Source organism: Ptiloglossa arizonensis, chromosome 2 (assembly GCF_051014685.1).
Source record: "Ptiloglossa arizonensis isolate GNS036 chromosome 2, iyPtiAriz1_principal, whole genome shotgun sequence".
Lineage (NCBI taxonomy): Eukaryota > Metazoa > Arthropoda > Insecta > Hymenoptera > Colletidae > Ptiloglossa > Ptiloglossa arizonensis.
In genome coordinates this window covers 14,181,420-14,197,305 of record NC_135049.1, presented here as the reverse complement: position 1 = coordinate 14,197,305, position 15,886 = coordinate 14,181,420, and the positions used below count along the sequence as shown (strand labels likewise).

Genomic DNA, 15,886 nt, shown 5'->3' with positions numbered 1-15,886 from the left:
CGTTTCCTTGTATATTTAAACGAGAAGAGTAGTTCTTTGATTATCCGATGCTATTAAATTTTTGTTGTAGGAATTTTTTACGGATTGAGTAATGGAAACAACACGAACAGGTTGAAGATGCACAAATGTGAATTACGTCGCAAATCTTCAACGAGGATACAAAATACTTGGACGTAGAAGGAAACTTTTTTGAGCATACACTGTACTAAAATCGAATGTAAATCTATTAAATCATTATGATAAGTTGTTTTATATATAAAAAACGAATGTTCGAGCTCAAGTATTTGTAAGTGACTTACAGCGAAGTGAAAATATATGCGTATACTCCACTTGATCCTTGTTATGTAATCGTGAAAATAGAATATATTTTCCTTGCTTTCTGAAACCGCAATTGTACACACTGAACAATAGATTGTACCTAGGACGATTTTGATAGGCAGACATTAAATTACCAGAATATTTTTCCAAATTTTTATTCTCACATTTCTAATTCTCCAGATTACAAGGATCGGTACCAAAAAAATCGAATTACGTTCAATAAAATTCTCGAACGATGTTTCTCAACCGCGTACACCAGCCCAGGTCGTATTCTAAAGTGCATCTCGATAATGCGTGTCTCCTACTACTCGTGTACAGAGTGTTTCCTCTGAGCGTTCAAAGATACGAATAAAATTAACGAAGAATACTATTCGTTGGTAAATATCAAGATTAAATGTGAACTGGTATCTTCGTCGATACCGACTTACCTTTAACAATCGCGCGCGTAGTCGCACGTGAAAAATCGTCCTTTGCGTTTAGCACGGTGACGAAACGTAACGCGTCGAATGATTTCTGTTAAAGGCATCACGAGCATCACGACGGATCGCGGCCAGGTACGCCGTTGGTTGACGAGAGACCGGAGAACTTGGTACCGAGCGAGCCGAGGCGGTTTCGCGAAAGGAGCCACGAGGGACCCCTGTCGTTGCCGTTGCCGAGGTTTGCTGCACAGATGTTGAACAACAACAACAACAACAACAATAACAATAATAACAACAACAATAACAACAACAACAACACCAGCAGCAGTAACAACAACAACAACAATAACAACAACAGCAGTAGCGGCAGCAATCGGTCGAACAACGTCACCCTCGCGAAAGTGAGCAGCCCGCCGTGCGCGGCGAATCTGTCGACGGCGCCCAGTCCGCGGGCAGCACCCCAACCGCCGGCGTCGCCGCCGCCTCGTCATCCCAGCCCGAGTCCAACGAGCTCCGACAGCGAGACGGCGCCCCAGTCGCCCAGCCTCGAGGAAAGGATACGCTCCCTCGACGAGAAGTACGAGAAGTGGTCCGGTTCGCGAGCGTTGAGCGCCGCCGGTGGCGACGCTCTGGCGAAACTCGACGCCACCGCGTCCGAGCGGTTCAGGTTTCGTCACAAGTTGCTCGATCTGGATCTGCACGAAGTGCAGCCCTCCGACATCGTCAAGTCGGTTCTTGCCAAACGGAGTGTGTTCGACGAAGACTCTAAGCGTTTAGAGAACTTTAGTGAGAAGTACGAACCGAGAGAGTTCACCGGCGTTCTAAACGTCGGCTCGATGATCGGCGGTACCAGTGGCCTCGCGTCGAGCGGCGGCTGCACCAGCAAGGTTTGCCTGCAGTACCCGTTTCCTAGTCATCCGCCGGTGCAGCTGACCGGTGGCGGCGGTCCCGCGGCCGGTCAGATCGGCATGAGCACGTCCCTGTCCCCGTTAACGTTCACGGCTACCATGTCGTCCGCGCTAAAGACAGACCCGCGGGCAACGGTGCAGCATAATTGTGTACACCCGACGCCAGCGACACCCATCACACCCGGCACATCAATCAAAACCGTTAGTCCCGAATTACCACCAGTCTCGCTACCGATCGGTCTTGGTAGCGGGACGGCAGCCAGTAGCGGCAACAGTAGTGGTTTAGCGTCAGCTAGTAGTATTCTTAGCAGCAACGGTAGCGTAAGTAGTATACACGTTATGGGGGCATCGACCAGTCGTGGACCGAGCACCGCCCCGACGTCGACGTCGTCGGCCGTCACGACCGCCTCGAGCATCGCGTTCCCGATACCGACCACCGCGACGCAACCGGTCGCAGCAACGTCGACGGCGACGATAACGACGACGACAATGACGACGACAACGACATTGTCGACGCCCGCAACGACATCGGTGACGACCACCGTATCGAGCACGGTATCATCGTCTTCGTCCAGCGGCCAGTACCAACCTTCCATGTCCAGCGCCGCGTCCACGGTGCCATCGTCTTCCACGACGTCCTCGTCGAACTCTTCCTGCTCGTCGTCGTCGTCTTCGTCCGTGGACAGCTCTCGGTCGCGTTTGAGGAAGGAAATCAGCGCCGGCGGCGGTAGCGGCGGTAGCGGCGGCGGCGGCGGTGGTCGCGAGAGCAGAGACTCGCGCGACGGTAAGGACAACAGGGACTCGAAGTACGGCAAGAGCAAGGACTGCCAGAGGAAATCGCGAAAGGAGGATACGGACACCGAGAGGAATCGCAAGGATCGCGAGGAGAAGGACGGTGGCTCCGTGGCGAACGACGCCGTGGAACCGGACGGTCACGCGAGGGAGTTCAAGGAGAACAAGGAGGTGCGTTACGAGAGGAAGGAACGGGAGGAGAAGGAGAGACGGGAGAAGGACGATCGCGAGAGACAGGAGAGGAGGGAGAAGGAGGATCGCGACAGACAGGAGCGAAAGGAACGCGAGGAGAGGCGGGAGAAGGACGAGGAGAGACGGGAACGGGAGAGATTGGACAAGGAACGACACGAGAAAGATAAACGGGAGAGGGAGGAGAGAGAACGAGAGCGTAAGGAGAGGGAGGAGACCGAGGCCAAGGAGAAGGAGAGGAGGGAGAAGGAACGATTGGACCGCGAGAAACGCGAGAGGGAGGAGAAGGAACGCCAAGAGCGCAGGGAACGGGAGGAACGGGAGAGGAGGGAGCGGGAGGATCGGGACAGGAAGGAACGGGAGCTTAGATTGGAACGGGAGAAACAGGAGAAGGAACGCCTAAGGAAGGAGAGGGAGGAACAGGAGAGGCGGGAGAAAGAGGAACGCGACAGAAGACGGGAGGAGAAGGAACGTCTCGACAGGGAGAGGAAACGCGAGAGGGAGGAGAAGGAACGCCAGGAGAGGGAACGACGGAAAGAGAAGGAGGAACGGGAACGAGCGGAGAAAGAGAAACGCGAGAAAGAGGAGAGGGAGAGATTCGAACGGGAGAAACACGATCGGGAGAAGAGGAGGGACCGCGAGGACCAGGAGAGGCGCGAGAAGGAAAAGTCCGAACGCGACAAGAGGAGGGACCGAGACGACAAGGACAAAGACAAGAGGGACCGGGACGAGAGCAGACGACAGCCCACCGAGAATCATCTTCACCAATCCGTCTCCCAGTCTCAGAATCAGATATCGCCGGCTCCGGTGTCCATCAAGCGGCGGTGTTCCTCGCAGGACGGGCCCACGGAGGACGAAGCGAAACGCATGAAGATCTCCGAGCATTGGAGGGACAGGCCCAGGCAGAACCGAAAATCCGAGGACCGCAAACACCGTAACGATTCCCATCGTTCGAGTCGCGAGAGCAGGGAGAGCCGTGACAGCAAGGAGAGCAGCAGCGGATCCACCCAGGCCCAAGACACCAGGGACAACATCGGTCACGGCGAGCTCAACCGAGAATCGAACAGAGAGAGCAGGGAGAACAATCGGGACAGCGGCAAGGAGAAACAACGTAGCAAGAAGAATCGTTCGGAGAAGGAGTCCAGGGAACGAAGCCCAAGGGTGTCCCACGAATCGGACAAGGAGTTCCTCTCGAGGTTGGAGCTCGCGAAACGCAACGACTCGAACTCACCGAGCGAGCAGACGTCCGTCAGCTCGAACCACTCCCGCGAGATACAGCAGCATCATCAGCAACAGTCTTCCATGAACTTGCACAGCGACGTGGACGACGGCCCGTTGTCCACGCACGACCTGGACGTCGCCAGGCATCCGTTGGCCACGGACACGGACAGCGACGAGCCGAAGAAACACTCGATCTTCGATATCGTGGACGACGAGCCGGCGTACATCAGCATGTACGACAAGGTGAAGGCGCGTTCGACCAAGAACATGCAGAAACTCGAGGAGGAGAAACGACAGGTACGGTTGAAGGACAAGTTCTCGCAGCTGAAGCAGAGCCGAGCGAGACGGGAGGAGAAGAAACAGAGCACATCGTGGGACGGAGATTCGGTGTCCAGCAAAGCTCTCACCGAGGACGAGGCGACGTCCGAGTCTGACTCGGCCAGGGCGAAATCGCTCTCGAGGAAGGGCTCGCGGTCGCGGATCCATTCCGACACCAGCGAGGAGGAGGAGTCGTTCAATAACAAGATTCGCAAGGTGAAGACCGAGAGGTTCCTGGAGAGCGACGTCGATCTCGGTTTCGCCGACACGGAGGAGAAGCACAACCCTCTTGAGACCTCGAACGTGGTGGTCAGCCACGCGACCGTCAAAGAGGAGCCAAGAACGTCGGACGACGACGAGCGTATCTCGGTCGCCTTCCGCGGCAACCATCCCGCCATCGTGGTGAACAACCACGAGAGGGACTCGCGCAAGAAGTCGCACAAGAAGAAACAGAAACGTCAGAAGAACTCCATGTCGAACGAGGACAGTTTGAAGAGCGAGTTGCCCGAGAGCATCGAGCACAAGAACAAGTCCAACGTTGTGACGGGCAACGCGGACTGTCGGCCGAATCACATGACGGAGTCCTCCGTGGTCGTTACCACCACGGCCACGTCCGGGACAACGGTGCTGGAGAACACGGAGGAGAGGATACGCTCGGATAAGAAACAACGGAACAAGAAGGACAAGAGGAGGGATCGGAACGGGGACGACAAGTCGAAAGCGAGGAGAAAAAGGCTGAACAGACAGGAGACCAGGGACTCGCAGCGGATGGAGGACATATTCGGACCGTTGTCGGACGACGTCGACGACGGGCCGTCGAACACGTTTTTCAATCGTTTGGGGAACATGGCGCCGGAGAACAACGCGTACGCCAGCGACAGCGACGGTGGTCACAGCCCGGTCTTGGACGTGGAACGCGTGAGACGGAAGACGGAGAAGAAACGACGCCACCAACCGGAGGACGAGAACAGCGTCGACCTGGCCGAGGCGGGACGCGAGATCGAGGCGAAGCTACTCGGGCTACCGAACTCACCGAAATCGGCCATCACCTGTACCGAGAACAACGATCACGACGTGTTTCGATTCACCGACGACAACGACAGCGTCGAGCCGTCCACGCCTTCCACGGTCCCGGAGAAGGTGAAAGAGAAGAAGAAGAAACGGAAGAAGTCGAAGGAGGAGCGGAGCCGGAAGGACTATCATCATCATCACCATCACCATCACCATCATCACGAGAAGAGCGGCGAGTTGCCCTATCTGGGCGCGGATCCTAGCCCTCCGAGAGCCAGTAGCCCGTTGATCACGAAAACGATGTCACCGACCTTGCCAACGCCCAGGGACACTTTGTTGAGCCCTATACCGAAGGTGGCGTCGAACACGACCACCACGGTGGTGGTACCGTCGATGACACCGCCGGTGGTCAGCGGCGGTATCCAGAGCTCCAAACCCGAGAAGAAGAAGGACAAGTTCATACCCGGATTTGGGATCGAGATCGACGAGACCATCCACGAGAACGCGGTGAAGAGCATCTCCGAGCCGGAGGAGCGGGAGGGTAGCTGTCAGTCGCGCAGTGGCAGAGAGGAACCGGAGGTCGCTGCACCGACGACACCACCGGCCCAAACCGAGGACAAACCCCGGGTAGCCATCTCTCAGGAGGAGACCGAGGATGCGGTAGCCGCGTTGCTGGAAGAGACGTTCGGCGGGTCTACCGAGGACTTCTCCTACGAGGGCGAGGAGGAGGATGCGGAGGCGGACGACACGGTCGGTCAACCGCCGGAGGCTCCTCAGGAGGACGTCGAGGAGATGCAACAGGCGGTCGAGAGTCTGAACGCCTCCGCCGGCGAGGGCGAAACCGACTTGAAACCGGACACACCGCAGAGCGAGCACGATCTACAAATAGACACCGACACGGAGGAGGATCCCAATTACGAGACCTTCGACCTGACCCAGCCACCGAAAACACCAGACATTCCATCCTTCTATAAATCACCATCGAAAACCATCAGCACGGTTGCCGCCCCGCCTTTGGCCGTAACGGAGAAACCGGTCGAAACGCCGCGTATCGCCCTACCCGTGAAGCCTCAGAGTCCACCGGCGTCCGTGATCGCCCATTCGTGGAACCTGAACGAGAAGCCGCGCGAGGTCGTGAAGGCGGTGCAACTGGAGACCGTGGACACCAACGTCAGTGTCGCCAGCCCGGAGAGAATTACCACCCAGGCTCATCGGGTTTCAACGTCACCGCCACCGCAGTACAAACAACCGACTCTGGGCCCGTGCAGCGTACCGATCACCAACGAGACACCGAGGATCGCAGCAGCCAGTCCAAGACCACCCATCAGCGTCCAGCCTCTGTATCAGAAGCTCGCCGTGTCGCCGCAGTCTCAGATGGTCCCGATGCGGCAAGCGTCCCCCAGGATGCAGAACATATCCACGGTATCCTCGTCGGCCGCTTCCAATCTCACACCGTTACCGCCACTCGTTCCATCGAGGATACCGCCTTTGGTACCGTCGCAGCTGTCACCTCGTGTCTCGCAACCTCTGTCGCCTAACGGACAATGGTCCAGAAATCCGTCGTTAAGTCCTCACGTGCCCAATGTCGGCAAACCATCGCCACCGCCGGCGAGAATCGCGGTGAGCGCGTCCGCGTCTTCTCACCGACCGGAAACACCGGCGCAACAAATCTACTCCACCGCGGCTACTCAGCAACCGGTCATCCAGCACGCACCAGGGATGAGAGCTCTGGCACCGAGTTATCCAAGGAGCGGGTTGCCACCGTTGACGTTGAATATTCCACACCGTCCTTACATGCCCGTGAAGAGCTCGAGGGATTCGGCCCTGGGCGGGAAATCGGTCATCGAAACGTTACTACCTGTCAATCCCAACGAACCACCTCAACGTTTGGAAGAGCCCAAGTTGTCGCCAGCGGTGATACCGGAGCCCACAAACAAAGCGTCAACGTCGCCCAAAGTTCCGTCGCCCAACCAACCGCCCACCTATATCCCCGAAACGGCGAAAATCGAAATCAACGCCAGCACGTCCAGCCCCGTGTTCGGGAAACCGACCACCATCGCGGATACGTGTAACCTGTCGTCCAGATCTCAGAAACAAATCCCCGGTACCATCACGACCGACAACAACCTACTGTCGCCGAGACAGAAGCAAGATTTGTCGAATCTGCAACTTCTGACCACTCACGTGCCCCGTTCCTCGACACCCAGTCCCGTGATAGTCGCTCACGGACAACCACATTTGGTGCACAAATCCGTGGTGCACAGTATCGGTGCATCGACGGTCGCCACGACCAATCAACCGCTGATCAAGACCGTCGTACCGATAGTTACCCAACAGATTGCAACAACGGTCGCTGTCTCGGTACCCGAGGAGAAATGCATCATCGCGCAAACCTTGCCACTGACCACCGGCCAACGTCATTCTCCCGTCTCGCAAACCGGTCAACTACCAAAGCCGCATATACCCCTCGTGTCCACCGTTTCTCAAGCAATTATAACCAGAGCAACGCCATCCGTGGTCTCGGCTATTCAAGCGTCACCTGTAACGGAACAAAGCAAGGTGAAATGCTTGGAACAGCGCGTACCACCCGATCAAGAACTAGAGGTGGATCCCAACGCTCAGTTGGCGCAAACCGCTCAACCTATGCAGCTCACACCGCCGATACAACCCACCCAACCGATAGAGGTCGCGAAAGAGGAGCCCGTTGAGGTGAAACACGAGGAGCCACCAACGCCGAAAGAGGAGTTCCCAAGTGTCGAGGCCGAATTTCCAACAAAACCGACGTGCACGAACGACGTGAAACCGAAAGTAGAGCAACCGGATCCAGTGAAGACCGAGAAAGCGTCCTGTGTGCCGAAAACAGAGCCTACGGACAACGTGGCTCCGAAAACGGAGGTGGAAACGTCCGTTAAATCGGAGCCAGTGAACGAGATCAAGGAGGAGGAGATCGCGAAGGAGAACGAGGAGGTGGATACAGAGGAGGAACCTGCGGAGGATCCGTTGAAAGAACCGAGCATCGATCCGTTGGCCATCGATGTCTCCAAGGAGGATCCGGCCGATAGCAAAGAGGACAGTGATTACTGGTCAGCGAAGGAGGTGAACATCGAGAGCGTGATAAAGAAGGTGGATGCTCTATGCGACGGCGAAGGCAACGACGGGGACGAGGAGACGCAACACGGTCCAAATTTGAGCAACGAGACCACCCCGGAACAACCGAAGAACGAGTCCGAGTGGTTCGGCGCCGAAGCACCGGAGACCGAAAGCAAAAAGAACTTCGCGACGAACGACGACCAGGACGAGGGTGTCGAGACCTGTGAGAACGAGTCGACCAGGAGTCGTCGCGGTAAAACGAAAAACAAACGTGGCGTCAGTAGTCGCGGTGGTGTCACCACGAGACGTAGCAGCAGGAACACGACGACCGTTTCCCACAGACGTGGAAACGGAGGTAGAACCTCGTCTAGAGGTAACAAGCACCACGTGGAGAAGAACAAGCTGCCCGCCGACGTCTACGAGTTCCACGACGACAGCGAGGAGGATAACGCTGGACGTCCGAGGTTGATTCTCACGATCAAGTCTCCGGTACCGAGTCTGACCGGGTCTAACGCTCAGCCGGCGACCCCTATAGCCGCGGTGAAGGAAGTGCCACCGGAAGAGTTCGTTTCTCCAGCCACGAACACGAGGAAGTCAAAGAGATTGGCCGAGAGAGATGGTAGCCGTAATACCATCGACGATGTCATCGAGGACGTCGTGCGCGGTTCAGCGGCGAACAAGGGTCTGGGTGGAGGTACCACCGGCAACGTTCACGCTACCAGACGAAGCACCAGGCACAACAACACACCGCGTAGCGTGCAGTCCACGGTGCAGCTGACGGAGCCTCGTAAGTCACCCAGAGGCGGGCGGAAGTCGGTCAGACGAACATCGGAGAACAACGACGACAGTAGCGAGGAGAAGGCGAAGGAGGCAGCACCGCCGGCGCCGCAGGAGATTCAAACCAAGGAAGAAACTGCTCCAGTTCGGGAGGAACCTGTCAAACCGGAAGAGACGAACCAAGTCGTCCCGTCGCCCACGCAGAAATCGGTTTCTCACGAGCCGATGACGCTGATAGATCCAGTAACCGGAATGCTAATACCGATGAGGGAATCGGAAGAAGGTCAATACATCCCAGTTTCAACGGCATCCGGTCAAATGCAAGCCACGACCCGAGCCGCGTGTGAATCGCGTACCATCACCGCTGGATTGATCACTGCTAACTCAGCTGAAGTGTTGCGACCGAAACCACAACAGCCTGAAAACTTGACGATTGCCGAGGAACCAAAGAAGGAACAGGCAGCGGAACCGGTTCAGAATCAACAGATACAGACTCAGCAGATCCAAACTCAACCGATTCAAGCGCAACAAATTCAAACTCAGCCGATTCAACCTCAGCAGATCCAACCTCAGCAGATCCAACCTCAGCAGATCCAACCTCAGCAGATCCAACCTCAGCAGATCCAACCTCAGCAGATCCAACCTCAGCAGATCCAACCTCAGCAGATCCAACCGCAACAGATTCAACCTCAGCAGATCCAACCTCAACAGATCCAACCGCAACAGATTCAACCTCAGCAGATTCAACCTCAGCAGATTCAACCTCAGCAGATCCAACCTCAACAAATTCAACCTCAACAAGTTCAACCTCAACAGATTCAACCTCAACAGATTCAACCTCAACAGATTCAACCTCAGCCGATTCAACCTCAGACCAGCGTGATCACAAAACCACAGTCTCCAGCTGTTCAGGTCACTTCCACGGTCAGTATAGTCCAAACCGTGACGACGTCAACGACCGTTGCCTGTATACCTACGACGACAGTGACGACACCACAAACAACGCCACAGATATGCTCCTCGCAGCCGAAACCTACCAGTCTGAAAGCACACGTCTTGAACGCCAGTAAACTAGCAACGCCGCCAGTGGTGCAACAGCAAATCGTGATCACCAAACCGACAGCTCCTAGCGTATCCAGTCAGTCGGTGGTGCAGAACACTATGAAGCCGACGCAGGCTGTTCAGGGGCTTCATCTCCAGATACCCAGCGGCAGAGTCGCGTCTCCCAGCTTGAGTCCGCGCGCTAAACAAACACCGCAGATCAACGCAGCAAACGGGAAGAGTCAAGGTCAACCAATGTCGCCAGTTCTCAACAATACCGGCGTTCCACCGAATCCCAAGCAACATCTTCTCCAAGCGGCCAAGCAACAAGCCTCGACGATAGTCAATCTACCTCAGAAGTTGCCGATGAACGTTCATCCAGCCAGCGTGACGACAGCCCCGACACCGAGGATCCATCAACCGGTCTCGCAGCCCGCGGCATTAAAAGGCATCAATGGTCAACCGCATCCTCTGAATCCGAAAACTCACCTTCTGCAAGCCGTGGTGCCACCGATAGTTACAGGCACCGTGGCGAGTCCACCTACTCAACCGCATCTCATGAATCCACAACCTGTAGGTGTGAACTGTTCCAGACTACCAGCACCAAAACCACCGGTAATAATAACGTCTTCCGACTTAACGAACGTTAGAAATGAGAACAGCATTGGGTGTATTGGTTTTAATTTTAATTTTGAACCTCGATTTCAGGTAACGGGAACAATGGAACCACCAAAAGTAGAAGTATCCATGTCTGGTTGTATTATGGTACCAACAGCGAGCCCTCAAGCACGTGGAGTACCAATATCGTCTTACGAAGGGCCATTGGTAAGCAGAAAAGTGTACACGGTGTGCTTAGCATATACAGATGTTTGTTATTTTCTACCGCGTGTCAACGATAACGCGATTAAATAGTGTGATATTTGTTCATTTTTGGTGTTCACTTCACGTCCGAGTGAAATTTAATCTATTCTCGTACGGTAGCAAAAAACTTAATACACTAGATTCTGTGTGTAACTACATGAGATATACAGTGTCTCCAAAAAGGTTAAAGACAAACTTATACTACGTGTTACTGAGGCCAAATAAATGAAAAAAAGTTTATGTAAACCTATCCACGATAATGCTTCATTAAAAAGATGTAAGGGTTCGAAGATATTTGTGATTTATTGTGACAGTTGTAAGAAACATTTGAGAATTCATCTTTCTGCAAGAATGCAGGCTTGCATTCGTAGAATTAGTGATTGCCGAACTTTTTCGAATATTCCAACTGTATTGGAAATAATAGTAAATGTATTTTCAATGCATTTCCAAAGCTGATTTTTTGTTTCTATTATATTTTTATAAACTCACTCTTTTGCACGATTCCATAAATAGAAGTTTAGAGGCATTAGGTCAGGTGACCTAGGACCCATGTAAATAATAACAGTCATTGAACGCTTATATCTTTTTAATAAAGCATTTTCGAGCGTATATTTATATGATCTTTTTTCGTCTATTTGGCCTCGGTAACACCTGGTATAAGTTTGGCCCTAATCTTTTTTGACACCCTGTATATTTCCTAAAACTACGACACACAAAAAACTAACTTTGCTTGGTTTTGGCTAGCATGGGAGTGCGGGTGCTACTCCATCACCAGGGGGTCAGTATGGACTTGTCCCCCCACATCGTTCCCAGAGTCCTCCATTGCCCCCACCTGCCCATCATCATGCTAATGCTTCTCAGGTACTTACTTACGCCTAACTTTATTTCGATCGATCGCTCACATTGATGTTGCATAAAAACGCGCAGTAAATATATCTGTCAATCGACATTGTGAAAGTCTTATACTACTCAAGAAGCATATTTCACGTATCCGTAAAACGATTCTAATAGGAACATGTTTCTTGCAGGGCGACGTTGTGAACCCTTATGGAGGGCTGACGAGAGGTGGAGAACTGCCACCGCATTACATGCATCCACAAGTGCTCCAATATCAGTATTTACGCGCACAGCAAGAAGTCATGACAGCTCCGCGCATAGCGTATCACATTCCAGGAACTCGATCGCCTCATCTGCCGTTGGATCCAAAACTGGACACTGGTATAGAAGACAGTCACAGTCCGCCGTTGGAACTGATACGGACCACAAGAACGCCTCAAGATCGCACCACCGATAGTCCTCAAGTAGCTCAAGTTTACATGCTGCACGGAGCAGCGAGATTGCCACCGCCACCGCCGCAATACAACGCGGGAACAAATTCGTCCTTGACCGGGGCACCAACTGCCGCCAGGGGTGGTTTCTACGAACCGCCTCCCGCGCATTTACGTTCTCAATATCCAATTGCTGCCAGCGAAGCACCTAGCGACAGAGCCATCACACCGGACAGACCTAGGAAACATCAAGTCGTCACACCACCTCACGCTTCGCAAGTACCGCCACAGGCGGACTCGTTTCAGATGTTGCTACAACGTTACCCGGTCATGTGGCAAGGGCTATTAGCCCTGAAGAATGACCAAGCGGCAGTACAAATGCATTTCGTTTTTGGTAATCCCAACGTAGCGAGAGATAGTCTACCATGCAATAGCGACGGTTCCACGCCGCCGTTAAGAATTGCTCAAAGAATGAGACTGGAACAAACACAAGTTGAAGGTGTGGCGAGGAAAATGCAAGTACGTATCACAGAAAATCGTATCTTAATTTGAACGTTATGTTGTTTGTCGTAGACGTCATTATCTAATCTCTACCGAAAGAAAGAAATTACTCAAAATACGAACGATGCGAGTTATTTAAATTTCTTTTTCACAGATGGATAACGAACATTGTATGCTCCTTGCACTTCCGTGTGGTCGGGACGAGGTAGACGTGTTACAACAGAGTAAGAACCTTCAGACTGGATTTATAATGTATTTACAACAAAAACAGGCCGCTGGAATTGTTAACATCGCTGTGCCAGGCTCACAACAGGTGTGTGAATGATGAAATAGAAAATATCATCCTTTAACGTTTATGGTGCGAATAATTGAGTGTCGAGTCATTTTTCGAATTCCAATGATACGGTTGTTGGTCAAATTGAACCGACAACTGTGATCGGTCGGTAGTGATCAACCCCGCGTTAACTCGCATTGCAATAATTAGTCGATTAGCGAATATGCCTGGAAAATATTTCAATGAACATGAAGTAAGAAGACTAAGTGCGGTACAAAGATAAAACTGTAACGAAATTTCATTTACAGCCTGCGTATGTAGTTCACATCTTCCCGTCGTGTGACTTCGCGAACGAAAGTCTGGCGCGAATTGCGCCGGACCTATTACACCGAGTCGCGAAGATCGCCCATTTGCTCATCGTCATTGCCACGGTTTGAGGCCAACCAGTGGTCTACTGGATTACAATCTACCTGTATCTCTCGCCTTCACGCGCTGTAGGACGCTTCGCATGTGGCATGAAGCCTGGAGTGTCCCTCTGACGGTGTGCAGAGTCGTACAACAAAAGAAGAGAGTATATTCTCAAAGGAAATGATTTCTCCTCTGAAGAAAATATCAGTGACAATCAAATGGATTCTGGCGAATCGTGCCGATTTATAGATCGTGGGCCTAAAACAAGGGTTCGGGGTTGTGTAACGTAGAGAGGCTAGCACGGTCAATGCGTGATCATCACCAGGCGTGCCTTTCTGCCAATGTATCGCGAAGGCGGGTTCATTTTATTGGAAATGACTCGCAGTACGCTCATCACTGACAACTTTTGTGAGATTGACCGACGTCACTCTTGGTCTTTCTGACAAGCGGGTCAGGCACAACCCCAGTCCTCAGTAAAGACCTTCGATTAAAACCACGCGATGTCCTCAAGGAAAAAAAAAACTCACACTCGTCCCTCCTAGGTAAACAGTAAACATACCTACCGTTGCTCTAGATGGACAGTCGATTTCGTAAGTAAGAAATAGAGGAAAAAAACTAACGTACCCTACCACTATACACGAGCTATTTTAAGTAAGGCTTAGATATTAATGATACTGTGTAAATTATAAGCGAGCCAGCGAGGGCATAACTACTGTGATTTTAATTATTTAACGATATATGTCTGCGTAAAGACGAAGGAAACAAAAAGTAAAAACAGATAAATGGTGACCGATTCTGGTCCCTGCGGTATGTGATGTGTTTTTTGTATAATACTGCTCTATATAAATACCTATGTATTATATTACTGTAACAATAGTTGCTGCTGCCGCTGTTGCTGCTGCCGCTCGTGTCGAAGTAGAAAGTAAAGTTACGATCTAGACCTCTAGTGAAAAAAGAGCGAAAGGACTACCTAAATAGCGTTTATCCCTAATGTAATATAATTTTCCATAGCAGGATGTAACATATTATTATCATTATTATCATCTTAGCACTATGTACATTATAAAAAAATTTTTAATATTCTTATTTTGATTCTTTATTATTATTAGTAGTAGTATTACTATTATTATTATTATTATTATTATTATTATTATTATTATTATTATTATTATTTTATTGTTATTATTATTATTATTACAACTACTATTAGAACTACTACTACTACTACTGCTACTATTACTACTACGGTCATCATTATCACTAGTACTACTACTACCACTGCTACATTACTACTACTACTACTACTACTACTACTACTCCTACTCCTACTTCTACTATTACGATCACCACCATCGCCATTACCACGACTACCACCGCCACCACCACTACCACCGCCACCACCACTACCACCACCACCACCACCACCACCACCACCACCACCACCACCACTACCTCCACTACCACCTCCACTACCACCTCCACTACCACTACCACTACCATTACCACTACCACTACCACTACCACTACCACTACCACTACCACTACCAATACCACTACCACTACCACTACCACTACCACTACCACTACCACTACCACTACCACTACCACTACCACTACCACTACAATTACCACTACCACTACAATTACCATTACTCTACTGCTGCTGCTACTACTACTACTACTATTACTACTATTACTACCACTATTACTACTACTACTATTATTACTATCACAACCATCACCACCACTACCATTACCATTACCATTACTCGACTATTCTACTGCTATTACTATTACTACTAGTACTATTACTCCGCTTCTTCTCTCCCCTCCTGCTCGTTTGCTTTCTTCTCCCCACCCCCTCCTACTCCTACTCTCATTCTTACTCCTACTCCTACTATTACTACTACTACTACTACTACTACTACTACTACTACTACTACTACTACTACTACTACTACTACTACTACTACTACTGCTGTTACTGCTGCCACTACTACGACTACTACTACACTATTACTACTACTATTATCATTATTATTAATATTATTATTATTATTATTAATATTATTATTATTATTATTATTATTATTATTATTATTATTATTATTATTATTATTATTATTATTATTATTACTACCACCACTACTGCTACTACTACTATACTACTATACTATTATCATCACTACTACTATTATTATTACCACTACTCTACTACTACTATTATCGCTGCTATCAATTATTATTAACATTATTACACCAGGCTAGTTAGAACGTACCAACCCGCACATTGAAAGGAGGGGCTTAAAGTATGTCATACTGGAAACAGATATAGTATGACCGATCTCATTGACCATTGACGTCGCCCCGTTCTACACACTTCCATCCCCACTTCTCTTACCCCTTGTCGCCTTCTACGCGATGTGTCATAGACTCTTTAGCAATCGTGTCGAAGATAATAATGCGCTTACGTGTATAGACCAGAAATTA

General features: G+C 51.0%; 1 protein-coding gene across 5 annotated transcripts in view; it reads left to right on the top strand.

Moving 5' to 3' along the window:
• Positions 1–14,476, top strand: part of LOC143143504 (uncharacterized) — a 109,492-nt gene extending 95,016 nt beyond the window's left edge. For 4 of the 5 annotated variants that reach the window (XM_076304798.1, XM_076304799.1, XM_076304797.1 and 1 more), the window contains 6 exons: positions 841–10,699; positions 10,793–10,909; positions 11,690–11,806; positions 11,974–12,732; positions 12,869–13,027; positions 13,297–14,476. In XM_076304798.1, coding sequence (XP_076160913.1) covers positions 841–10,699; positions 10,793–10,909; positions 11,690–11,806; positions 11,974–12,732; positions 12,869–13,027; positions 13,297–13,425 — 11,140 coding nt within the window. In that variant the 3' untranslated portion in view covers positions 13,426–14,476. The remainder of the gene's footprint in view (positions 1–840; positions 10,700–10,792; positions 10,910–11,689; positions 11,807–11,973; positions 12,733–12,868; positions 13,028–13,296) is intronic. The other variant, XM_076304800.1, reaches the window with a different exon arrangement.
• The last annotated feature ends 1,410 nt before the right edge of the window (positions 14,477–15,886 follow it).